This window comes from Pinus tabuliformis, chromosome 2_2, assembly GCF_031772625.1.
Source record: "Pinus tabuliformis cultivar Carrire ecotype Pingquan chromosome 2_2, CPIR1, whole genome shotgun sequence".
In the NCBI taxonomy this organism is placed as follows: domain Eukaryota; kingdom Viridiplantae; phylum Streptophyta; class Pinopsida; order Pinales; family Pinaceae; genus Pinus; species Pinus tabuliformis.
This window is the reverse complement of record NC_142300.1, coordinates 1,158,279,578-1,158,291,909: the sequence shown is the minus strand read 5'-3', so window position 1 is coordinate 1,158,291,909 and position 12,332 is coordinate 1,158,279,578. Positions and strand designations below refer to the sequence as shown.

The window sequence follows — 12,332 nt, the reverse complement described above, 5'->3', positions numbered from 1 at the left end:
TTATAGCATTTCAAATCCGATAAATGGCAGTTTGGCGAATTTCTTGTGTTTTTAGTGTATTTCTTTGTGAGACAGAGAACGCTGTTTTTGGGGACTTCAAAGGCCGATGAACCATTCCGTTACAGAATAGGTGGCCACCATCCCTGAAAGCGTTTAGCAAAGATTGCTAACGCTCAGAGGGGAATCTGAGCGGACAGAGGCCGGGAAGCCAGAAAGCCCGAGAAGGAGAAACGAACAGACAGCGCCGGTTGGCTTTAAAGCCACAGACTGACAGAAACAGAGGCAAGCAGTGCTGAGACAGGAAGCAAATAGAGACAGAGAGTCAATGAAGAGGGTCTGTGTACTCAGAAAGACTTGGGTGATCCGAGTAAAGCCTTGTTGTTTTGTATCTGTTGTCTGAGACTCAAATTGAGCTCACTTTTGTAAAAACTTTGCTTCTGAAGACATAATAGAGAGGTCACCACTGAAGGTTGGACCAGGAGACGTAGCCTAGGAGTGTTGGGTGAACTCCTTATTAAACTTGTTGTGTTTATGTGTGTTTATCTATTATGTTGTTTTACTGCTTCATTGTCTATGTATTTTGCAATCTTATCGATCCATTGCACAAAGTAACATAGGCAAATCCATGCACATGAGCCTGTAATACCTTAATAATTGTCTAAGATCTCATTATCAAATCATTACAAGTGATTTCCTCCATACCGGGACTCCTCCAATGGCGACACTGACTTAGGTGACAGTGGGTCTTTGTCCCATTGTTGTCATTTAGTCTAGTAGTTGTCCCTTAGGTACCCCTCCTAGGACCTGTGGTAAATTGTGCGGCAACAATGTCTATGAGGCCGAGGAGCACCAGAGGATAATTATCTCCAAGACGTAGAAAATTTTTCCAGGAAAATGTCTTAAAATTATCTTCCTAAGTCTAACTTACGAAAAGTAGTTAATTAAATCAGATTAATTGAGACAAAATCGATTTGCTCTAGTGACTTCTAGAAAAGTCATCAGAAGGGGTCAAGATCATCTTAGCCATCAATTGGAGTTAGATCGTGGCCACTGGTTGCTCAACAAGAGATTATAAGAGCAAGTCGATGGGGCTTTTGGAGACACAATGATTTGCAGTGAGAGCAAGGGCGCAATGATAGCGTGGACACCAAGCAACGAAGAACCAATGGTGGCTGAGCAAAAGATTTTTAGAGATAAATTCTTCAATAGCTTCCTCCAATTTTTGAGATTAAGAGGGAGGGATTTTACAGTTCGATTTGTCTACAGGAGGCCAAGATTATTTATGGTACGCAAGGGTTTATGGAGGCCAGATTTGCATTCATGCGTGTTGGAGAAAGAGGCAATTTATGAAGTTGATTTCTTCCAGGGAGGGTTGAGTCGTTTGCTAGAGGAGGATGAGTTTTCCAGAGGCTGTGTGGGCCAAACTACTTTAGACAGGGCCGCACGTGTGGGTCGTACGCACTTGCAAAGAGACATCGAATTATCTCAGGGAGCCCGAGCTCCTTCCAGGTGATTTTATGTGCTGGTAGCTAGAGAAAAATAATTACTGGAGCTTTGCTAGCTTACGACAAGCAATTGTAATTTGCAATCACAGATTTTTGTTGAAGAATAATAATAAAATCCTTATATGCTGCATTGTTTTTACCTTCAAGATTTTTCGAGGGACTATTGTCCAAAAATAATGGTGTCTAAATTTTATGTGTGAGCATTAATTTCTAGTTCTTGTTGATATTGGTGAAAATTGCAATAGTGATTTTATTTGTTATTTGTCGTGATTAATTTCTGAAGACAAATAATCTGCATACGATAGAAGAATAATATCCAATAGCTACAATTAAGGATATTTCATAAAGAGCACTCAAAGGTGCATGAACATGAGGAGTATGACATACATAGTGCATTATGAGTCATTTTTGGAGAGTCCATTGAAGGCTCAAGATGGACCCGTGGTCGAGGCAGTTGAGCATCCATCCTTGTGGCCAACCATTGATGGGGTGCAAGGAGATGCAGAGGTATCTAGTAGGACTATATGACATCCATATGATAGTCTCTAGGAGAAGATTGAGCATCTCATGACAAATATTATGTCGATGAAGAAGAAAACCTAGACACTCTGAGGTAGCATCTTGCAGTAGATTAGTAAACTTGAGGAGCTTGGATTTGTATGTGTCAAGTCAACGACCAAGTTGTCTAGCGTTGGTGAACAACTAACATCCCTAATTGGACAGGCAATGGAGCATATTTTGGAGTCTTAGAGAAGCCCACTTCAGGAGTACATAACAAGGCTTACGATACTATTAGGCCACCTTCGCATAGTGGGAAGGAGGTTTGGTATAGGGAAAAAGGCGCAGAGCCTTCCAGATGGTTTTTGGAGGTTGGCCAAGATCGAGCGACATGCCAACAATTTAGGAACATCCCAGTTACAATCAGAATGGTGCAACATTAGCGTGGTTGAATTGTTTCTTGTGTGAGTACATATGCACAAGGTCCATGGCAGGGGATGGATTGGCAAGAAATTATGAGTTGGTATTTTATTGATGGGGCAATTCTTGGGAAGATATTCCTAGCTAGGGACAGAGTACAATTGGAGCCATGGGAGATGGGCAATGATGGTTGGCCAAGGTGGCATTGGGATCTAGGTGGATCTATTGGTGGTAAGTTGAATTAGAGGCTTGGTTGGGATCTAAGTATCAAGGGATCCATTCATGATTGGGTGGCCCGAAGTCATGATGTGGCACAATGATTTATATGGATCCTGGTATTGGTGTACAAATGCCTTTACATTTGATAGGTTTGGATTTCTTGAGAGCAAGTAATCTCGAGTCGAGAGGATTTGTAATATCCCCATTTTTGGTGTCCCTTATGATGCGGTCAAGATGGCCTTCTAGGGTTGATGACAACCAGGTCACGGGAGCGAGATTACGTGGGCCCAAAGGGTTTTGGAGGTGTTTTATGGGGTCTGGAGAGGATTTCTTGCTATATTTCATCATTAAGGTCAATTCTGCATAGTTCGTTCTTGGTTCTGTTGCATTCCAACAATTCCCATAAAACGGGGTTTTTATCAACATATTTTAGTTAAATTCGTTGAAGGTATTATTTGGAGAAACTTATTTGGAGAAACACCTTAGTGTAATAGCTCTTTGGAACCAGGATGAAGAGATCTACAGGATGGGATGATGAAAAGTGACTTTCCGTGGCCGAAAAATTCATGGAGGCAGATTAACCATTTTTCAATATTAAAAGTGAGATAAATCAAATCAAATAAAAAGTCATTTAAATAAAATAAAAGGGAGAAGCCTCTAGAATGGAAGTAAAATAATAAAATAAAAGTGCTTCTAGAAGGTTGGAGAGAGATCCATCAAATCTTTTAAAAGGGGGAAAGCAACTCATTTGGGAGCATCTTGGATTGGAGTATTTTCTTGGAGAGTTTGAGAAGTTGGTTTTCAGGTTCAGAGAGGCCTAGGGCGAAAACCCTTGGGTTTCTTGGTGTGTTGGACAAAACCCCAACTCACTATTGTGGAGGTTTCATTCAGAAATCTCATTGGGCCTAATTTGTATCAGTTGGTGACCAGATCTATGGATTGAAGTGGGGATCACTCAAATCTCCAATTTGGACTTCATTTTTTGTTGCAGTTTTTTGGGAGGCCAACATCAATATTGCAGCAACGAATTTGGAGGCCATCACCTTAGCTACTTTCATGTAATATTATATTCAGTAATATAAACAAAGTTGAGTTTGTTATTTATAATAGCAGTATTTCATAAAATTGTCAGAGTAGCAACATTGTATTTAATCATTGGGTTTTACATTATTTGTTGGCAATTTATGTTGTAAAATTTATGGTGCTTTTGGGTGAAATTCATGAAATAATTTTGCCGAAGTAAAATCCCTATTATTTTAATGAAAATATTGAAAAGGGATATTACATAAGGATTATGTTTCCAACACTAGGTGAGTTCTTTCAATTTCACCTCTCTTTCATTTTGAACACATAGTTTAATTAGCTCATTGTTGCCTCAAAATCTAGCAGGTCTTGTGAGATGTTTCACAAGACAAAATACAGATCAAGATATGATAATGAGATGGGTGCCACTGTCGCCTCAACACTCCAACCTTATGCGCTTTAGTGGAATTTCACCACACGAGAGGCTTCCCAGTGTAAGTCACCTAAAGGATATTCTAGGTCAAAGGTTCAAAGGTGGCACTTCAATATGCTTAGTCAAGGTACTCAGGCCAAGAACTAGGCTGAATTCTCTGTGATAGGGCATGAACGTTGAGCTAGTTCATGGTCGTTCTACCTTATTGAGCCTTAAAACATCAAAATCTAGCAATTTGCATGGTTGGAAGTCCTTCCCTAGGGTTGTCATCATCAACCCTATGTATTCTAGGGCTAGAAAACCCTAATTCAACACTAAGGCTTCAACTTAGGTTCACTTTAATGTTTGTGGCCCCTGTTGTTAATCGCATCATTAAAAAACCTTTCTCTCTCGGTGTATGCCTAGTTGTGCTACTTTTGAATCATATCTTGAAAATCCTAGGCTGCAAGCATGAAGCATGAGCGTTGAGTTGGTTGGAGGTTCTTCTACCTTGGTGAGCCTTAAAACATCAAAAGCTAGCATTTTGCATGGTTCGACGTCCTTCCTTAGGGTTGACATCATCAATAGAAAATCCCTGATTCAACACCAAGGCTTCAACTTAGGGTCAATTGAAGTTTTGTGGATTCTATTGTTGATTATCTTATTATAACAAGCCTTTTCTCTCTCCTTAGAAGCCTAGTTGTGCTACCTTTGACTCATACACCAAAACCCTAGGTTACAAGTCCTTTATATGCTGCTTCTAAGGTACGTTATTCCCTATCTTGTAGAAATGAGCCTTGTCCTTAGGTTGAGTATCTCGGAAAAGACTTTCCAATTATCACCTTTGAACCGTAGACTAACTAGATTAAGAATATCCTTTAGGTGACCTTAAATTGGGAAGCCTCCCATGAGGTGAAATTCCACTAAAGAGTAGGAGGTGGATTGTTGACGTAACAAGGGCATCCACCTTATTGTTGTGTCTTGATCTGCCTTTTTCATTGTGAGGCATCTCACAGTACCTACTAGATTTTGAAGCAACACTCACCAAAAGAGATTGGGAATTAATTCTGACTCCTTAGTTAGCTTGCATTTCCTTTTAATTTAATGTTATTTACTTGCCAAAGACTCAAAGTACCCTAATTAATCTACAACCATAGATAACTAATAAGATGAAAGCCCTAATTAATTTTGTAGCCTTCTTTCCTTATCTTTCTCTGCCTCTCTTCCTCTTCCATAGATTTTCTTAGCTTTTTCCCGAGTGGCAGCTCCACTCTCTCCTTCCTCGTTGGGCGTGTTTGCAGTGAGGAGGTTCCCCATTACTACTCAAACTTTACAACGAAGTTATGTTGAGGTTTTTACCTATTGATGGGAGAGTGATGAAAACATGGCAATGACCCATGGAGTGTCTCGACAATCCCTATCCACATAATTTCACTATTGATGTAGTGTGCAGCCAATGCATGGAGTTTAATTTTCAGATTGCTCATATTCGATTCAGTAGTTATCCATTCTGCACAAAACCCATACTATCTCCTATTTGTGTTTTGTTATAAGTAAGGAGAACCATGATTCTAACATGGTGGAACTATTGCTCTGCCTTGCAAATCAAAAAGAAAAATTTCTTCATGTCTACTCTCTGACAAGTCTAATTTATAGTGCTTTTGGACTTGTAATTATATACTATTTACATTGTCGCCACAACATGGAGTTCAGTTTGTGGCATATACTTTTTGACATTTTACCAGATTCCTGAAGAGAAAAAAGCAACAAATTGCAACCAGTGAGCCCAATTGCAATTGAAAAAATGTAAACTGCCCCCAAAGGAGAATTCTATGGTATTCAAATTCCTAGATACCTAGCAAATTGAGTTCCCTAGTTTTCATCTCTGATATCACATGAAATGGTGAATACAAAGGAAAAGAATCTCATACCTTGCCTCGCTGATGGTTTTTAGTATGCTCCCATATCTTTAATTTAAGATCGCCATAACATGTATCCTTACAGAAAGGCACAAGACCAGCTTCATTTGTTGGAGCTCGCAAAATTGTGCCATTTGATTTTGTTGTTGCTACCAGTTCAACCTGCAATCCACTAAATTACATGATATCTTCGAAGATAAGAAAATAATTTGATCAAAATATTTACTCAAGACATCTATGATAAAATCATAAATAGTTCTCACCTCATACAAACCATTGTGAGCTGTCATCTGCCAAGAACCCCACGGGGAAATCTCCCACTCAACAACACCATTCCATGGCACAAATTCAAATAATTTTCCATCATAATGAACTCCTACCTGTAGAGTTTTGCTACCAACTTAGTTGTGCTTTTGTAAACGAGATTGTTACAACCAATAGTAAAAGATAAAAATATCATATAAGCAGTTTTTCGATAATGATTGATCTCATGGCTTAAGAACAAGAAAATAAGGAATGTGAAGATCTCTAATTTCGTGAGAAAATGACATTCCGCAAAACAGAATATAACTCGTCCAAACAGAACAAATAATGATAGAAAATATTGGCATCGGGAAGTATTAGTTCTAAATTATTGATTATTCAACTTGGGAACTGTTTCTGCAATTTGTTCAAACAAACTACTAAAATTCCATAACTTGAAAATGAAGGCAGTTTGATGGCCAAGTCTTCATATTCTTGTCAAATATCTTCACTAACTACTAGCTCGCTAAAAGCAGAACTGAAGTTTAAGTCAATAGGCTGGAAAGTTAAACTATAAAAAGCACAAAAACATAATGGTACATTATGAAAGTTTCAAATTTATTTTTAATGTATTAAAGGAGCACCTCTAACATACAAATATTCATGAAACCCAAAAGAAAAAGAAAAAAAGAAAAAAACTCTAGAAACACACAGACACAACCACAGATATGCATGATGCATACATGCACATCACACACATACATAATGCATGCATGAGTGAATGCATATGCATACATATTCCACCAAAAAATCACAGACACATTGAGATAATAATCAATGTCAAAAATATGAAATAGATAAGATAAGGTAGTTTTATTAATGTCTGACAAGTGACCACAAAAGTAGGTCAATGGGACTGAAGAGTACAGCCAATATGAATACAATGTGAAAGTGCCAACACAACTCCTAGAAAATGCCAAAATAATACAAAGAAAGAAACCTACAGAAGTATAATATCAGAACACATGTACAAAACCATGACAAAGGTATGGTGATACAAAACACTACATGAGTTTGTCCAAGACGGGAAAGGTTGACAACCCAACCCAAGAACCTATCAAGAGAGAGAGAGTGAGGGAGCAAGATTGGATGATGGGGTCAATATGTCAAGATCCTTGAGTCTAATGGCCAAGGGCGAGGGGGGTGAACTGGGCATTGGCTCACTATCAAAGTCTTCTAGAACCATCGAGGACCCTAGCTACATGATTTAGGGGGAGTATGAGTTAGGGATACCCCTGACATCTGAGGTCGAAAGAAGGGAACTCCGAATAGATTTTTGTTTGCTCTTGTCGATCTAGGAGGTAGTCTAATGGACAGGGTGTGCTCTACTATGAATTTGTCTAGAGCTGATGTATCTAATGCTTTGGCCTGATGTACAGACTGACACCTCCAAGCCAGTCTCAATAGTATTGAGTGGTCTCTCGAATGAGTAGGTTGAGGAGAAACTCTGTCAGATTTTGTAGCTCGAACAAGGATTCTAATCTCAGGAGGTGTCAATGAGGCTAAGAGCACAAAATGATTAATTCTCTCCAACCCCTGCTTATTTTTCTAAGTGAAAATTTCTTAATTAGATTATTAACCAATTTTAATTCTTTTCCTAAGTCTAACTTAAAGAAAATGGTTAATTAATCAATATTAATTGAGACAAGTTGATTTCTCTCAAGTGACTTCTAGAAAAGTAATTTGATGGAGTCAAGTTGATCTTAGCCATCAATCTGTTGAAAAATGTGTAACTAGGTTCGGTCTTCATAAAATATGAAATGTACTTTTGATTCTTGTATTTTGTAAAATGAAAGAAAATTATTATTGTTATTTTTTGAGCATGGGTTTCATGCTCAAAGTCTTATATTTTAGAGGTCAAGCACCCATTGAGTGCTTTTAGGGTTTGACCTAGATCAAGAAGTCAAAAGAGTGATTGTCATAAGTTGAAGATCCCATCAAGAACATTGTAACTTGTAAAGAAAATTATTTTTGTCATTAAAAGTGTCAAAATACCCTTCAAGACCAAGTTGGCCTGGCAGTTGGGAAGTCAGCCTATTTTGAGGAGCCACGTCCACCTTGAGAAGCCTACATAAGGAGGGAACTCGACCTCCTTGAGACACGTTCATCACTCACTCATCCAAGTAAAGAAGAAGAGCAAGAAGGCTAGCAAAGAAGGAAGAGGACGAAGAAGATTGTTTCAGGGCTAATTTTCTCTCACACGTGCGAAGAAGTGAAGCTAGGGTTTGTTGTTTCAAGGTTGAAATTCTCTATCTATAGGAGGAGGATCAAATCTGCTGGAAGAATGATCTACTAGGTCACCTTCTAGCCCTAGACAAGGAAGTAAGGAAAGTGAAGTTGTTGGGAGGTATTGGAAGGTTATTTACGCTCACACGTGTGGATGTAGTAGCAATTGCAGGGGGGCTGAAAATTTCATACCTGAATAGAGGCTGAAATTCTAAAGCTGGGGGTCGAAGTTGTGCTATCAAAAGAGATTTGACTGGGTTTGACTTGGACAAGGGAAGCACATGATCATGAAAGGTTGGATTAGGTCTTGGAGGGTATTGGTCTTGGTCTAGAGGTCTTGGAATTCGTCAATTGAAGAATCTATAAGAAGAGAAGAGATTTTGCGGGTTTTCCTCTCAAGTGGAGAGGTTTTGGCCCTAGCTTACAGCGTACATTCTGCCTTCTTGTGTACTGTTGTTCTTCTTGTTTTGGTAGTTATTTGATGATATACGAACATAAAAATAAGTGAAAGAAGCTAATAAGTAAGAAAAAAGTAAAAAGACATCACAAGCAGTTATCATAGAAAGTGAAATCATCACTACTTTTGCCCTATAGATTTCTCAACATGGTATCAAAGTTAAGGTTGGTTAAGGGCATAATGAAGATCTTTACTACATTGAAGAAGTTCCTAAAGAACTGTTCAAAGGTGGCAAGTCAACTCAAGAAGGGCATTAAAGAAGCATGGGATCTTCTATTTTCTTCTAAGAAGGAAGTGACCAAGACATCTACAAAGGATGAAGGACTATTCTCAGCACTCATAGGTACATTTCAAGATGAGAATATTTGGGTAATCGATAGGGGAGAATCAAGACATATGATGGGCCAACACAAGCAATTGAAGACATTATCAAAGGGAAACTCCTCTTACTCCGCAAAACTTGGTAACAATAAAAGTTACCTTGTAAGAGGAATTAGATCAACTTCACTCAAACTGGAGAATGGAGGAAGCATTCCTCTCAACAATATCTTATTTGTTTCAAGTTTGCACACGAATTCACTTTCCATTTCATGTCTAGATGACAAGGGTGATAGAGTTGCTCTCATTGATGGAAAGGTTGTAGTATGGGGTAAAAACTCAAGCATAAAAGATGCAAGAATGATTGGGATTCGTGAAGGAAGACTTTACAAATTGTTAACTCCCCTTGCTTAAGCTTTGGTTCACATTGTAGTTATCCCATGTGAACTTTGGCATAGAAGATTTGGTCATCTTCACTACAAAATCTTACCAACCCTAAATTCATTAGTGAATGACATCCCCAAACTAAAAGAAGATCATGAAGGAGTATGCAAGGGATGTGCATTGGGTAAGAATACCAAGAGACGATTTGGAAGCAGTGCTTCAAGGTCAAAAGAAATCTTGGATCTTTTTCATTCCGATGTTTGTGGTCCTATGAATCCAAAGTCACTTGGAGGTCATCTATATTATGTCATTTTCATAGATGACCATTCAAGGAAAACTTGGGTTTACTTAATGAAATCCAATGACGAAGTATTTACCAAATTTCACGAATTCAATGCTGAAGTAGAGAACCTTAAACAAAGGAGAATTAAGATATTAAGGTCTAATAATGGAGGAGAATACACATCCAAGGAAATTATAGCCTTCTGTAAGGAGTCTGAGATTAACAAGGAGATGATAGCCCCATGTAATCCCGAGCAAAATGGAGTTGCAGAACGAAAGAATCAGTCCATTGAAGAAAGTGTAAAAGCGATGCTACATAACCAAGATTTGCTGAAATTTTTGTGGGGTGAAACAACGAAGACAATTGTATACACACAAAATCGAAGTCCCCAGTCGCTGCCATATCCAAGTCACTATTACGCAGCAGGGTCACTGTAGAACATTGTCTTACATTATATAGATCATTGTATTATGTCAAATTCATTGTCCAAACATCACATGTGAGCCACAAAGTATTAAATGCAAGCCACAACCACTGTAATATATATCGAGCCTCAATGTCACTGTCATATACCAGTGTGAGATGTTGAATTTCCACGACCTTGGGTCTAGGTTAGAGTCTTAAAATCACTGACATTACCAAACCAAGAATCTTAACCATAAACTACTTTGCACAGCAGAAATATAAAGCAGTAAATCACATATGCACAAGTATACACAATTTTTAACAAATATTGTACAATAATGTACAACCCAATCTTTGTTATATTAAACCAATCTGAATAATACAACATTCTATGGTATACAAGATACAATGACAAACGTCGTTGCAGCTTCTATGTCGTATCTTGTCTTGTTGGTCCTTCGCTTCTGCACTGCTCTCTCGCGGCCCCTTAGTCCTTCAAACTACAACACATCGAGACTCTAGGAGGGTTGCCACCTATCACTACTGAAAGTCGCTTCTGATACAATGAACACGCACTGATCCAATCTGCTCTCTGGGTAGGCCTAATTGTTGAGCTCCAAACTGCCAGGCTAGCAGTCACCTTTATTGTCCATCAAGGTGTTGCACTTCGGCACCAAACTTCACCCAATCTTCAGCTCCTCTTCGTCACTTCAAGATAGCTCGTCTAGGGCTACTTTGTTTTGAAGTTTCTAAGTTTACTTAGTTCGAAACCCTCCATGCACTTTATCTAATTTATTCCTACCTACTTGTTATCTTCCTTAACAAGTTATTTACAATGTAAATACTGAAAATAAACACTAGTGCATGCTCAACATATTACGGATCAGCAACTAAAAGAAACAAGAACAAACACACCACATGACACCATAATTTTTGGACTAATGTCCGCAGAAAAACTCAATGTGGGAAAACCGGTGCAGCTATCTAAGGGTTTTCTTATTAAGCAATATCAGAGTACAATCTGGGTGCCGAAACTGGCCTACCCAATAGAGAATTTCCTTGGCAGTAATACCTCTCAGTTTCTGACAAATCTACTGGCTGAAACCCCAGATAATCCTTCCGACAGCTACTCAACACCAATTTGCCCCAAAAACCCCAGCGTCTGCCCAATCTGGACTACGTCAGCCTCTCCTAGCCCAATGTTGGCCCTGCGTGAGCTCTTTGACCCTCTGCGTCAACTACGCTGGCCTCTCTAGTGCTCTGCACAGCACTTAGCTACCTCTACGTGGCCTTGCGTGAGCACTGGCTGCTCTTGCATCTCTCTCTCTGGTTGCTCTACTGCTATCCCGACACTATCTCTACCTCTCTATCTCTCTATACTCAATACCCCTCAGCTGCTCTCTCGATCACTGATTCTATCTCTCTTAGCAAACCCCGCTCTAGAGAATAGAATGATTAATCACTCTGGTGTATTCTCCAAGTGACTCTCAAGCCTCCTCTTATACTTTTCCTGTTTACATCTCAACGGCTGAGATTAAGTCTCTAATCAACCGCTAAGATTAGATCTGGCTTGATCCATGTCTTTTGGACCACTTTAACACAGATTCATAATAAAGCACATTAATATTTTATTTTCCCTAAGTTTAGACTTAAGGACTCCATTAAAATTATTAATTATTTTAATATCTCTTGATCTGTTTAGAATCTGCCCAAACCCTTTTGGGTATTGAAGATCTCATGTGCCCCAACCTCTCCATCAAATTTTGTGGCTAGAGCACATTCGATGCTACCCCAAATCAACACTTTGGGCTATCAACACGCTGCCCTCCACCAGACCAATGATGCCAAATCCTTCACTATAAGTTTTGCTCCTAATTGAGGTCTCCAACTGCCCAAGTTGACCTCAATACATGGCACTTATAGGCTGCAATATAATCTAATCCAAACTGGTCAATAAACT

The 12,332-nt window shown here is 38.9% G+C and overlaps 1 protein-coding gene across 2 annotated transcripts in view; it reads right to left on the bottom strand.

Moving 5' to 3' along the window:
• Nucleotides 1-12,332, bottom strand: part of VTE1 (tocopherol cyclase, chloroplast / vitamin E deficient 1 (VTE1) / sucrose export defective 1 (SXD1)) — a 327,369-nt gene that overhangs the window by 71,717 nt on the left and 243,320 nt on the right. For both annotated transcript variants that reach the window (XM_089405876.1, XM_089405875.1), the window contains 2 exons: nt 6,260-6,376; nt 6,009-6,158 (listed from right to left, as the gene is read on the bottom strand). In XM_089405876.1, coding sequence (XP_089262002.1) covers nt 6,009-6,158; nt 6,260-6,376 — 267 coding nt within the window. The remainder of the gene's footprint in view (nt 1-6,008; nt 6,159-6,259; nt 6,377-12,332) is intronic.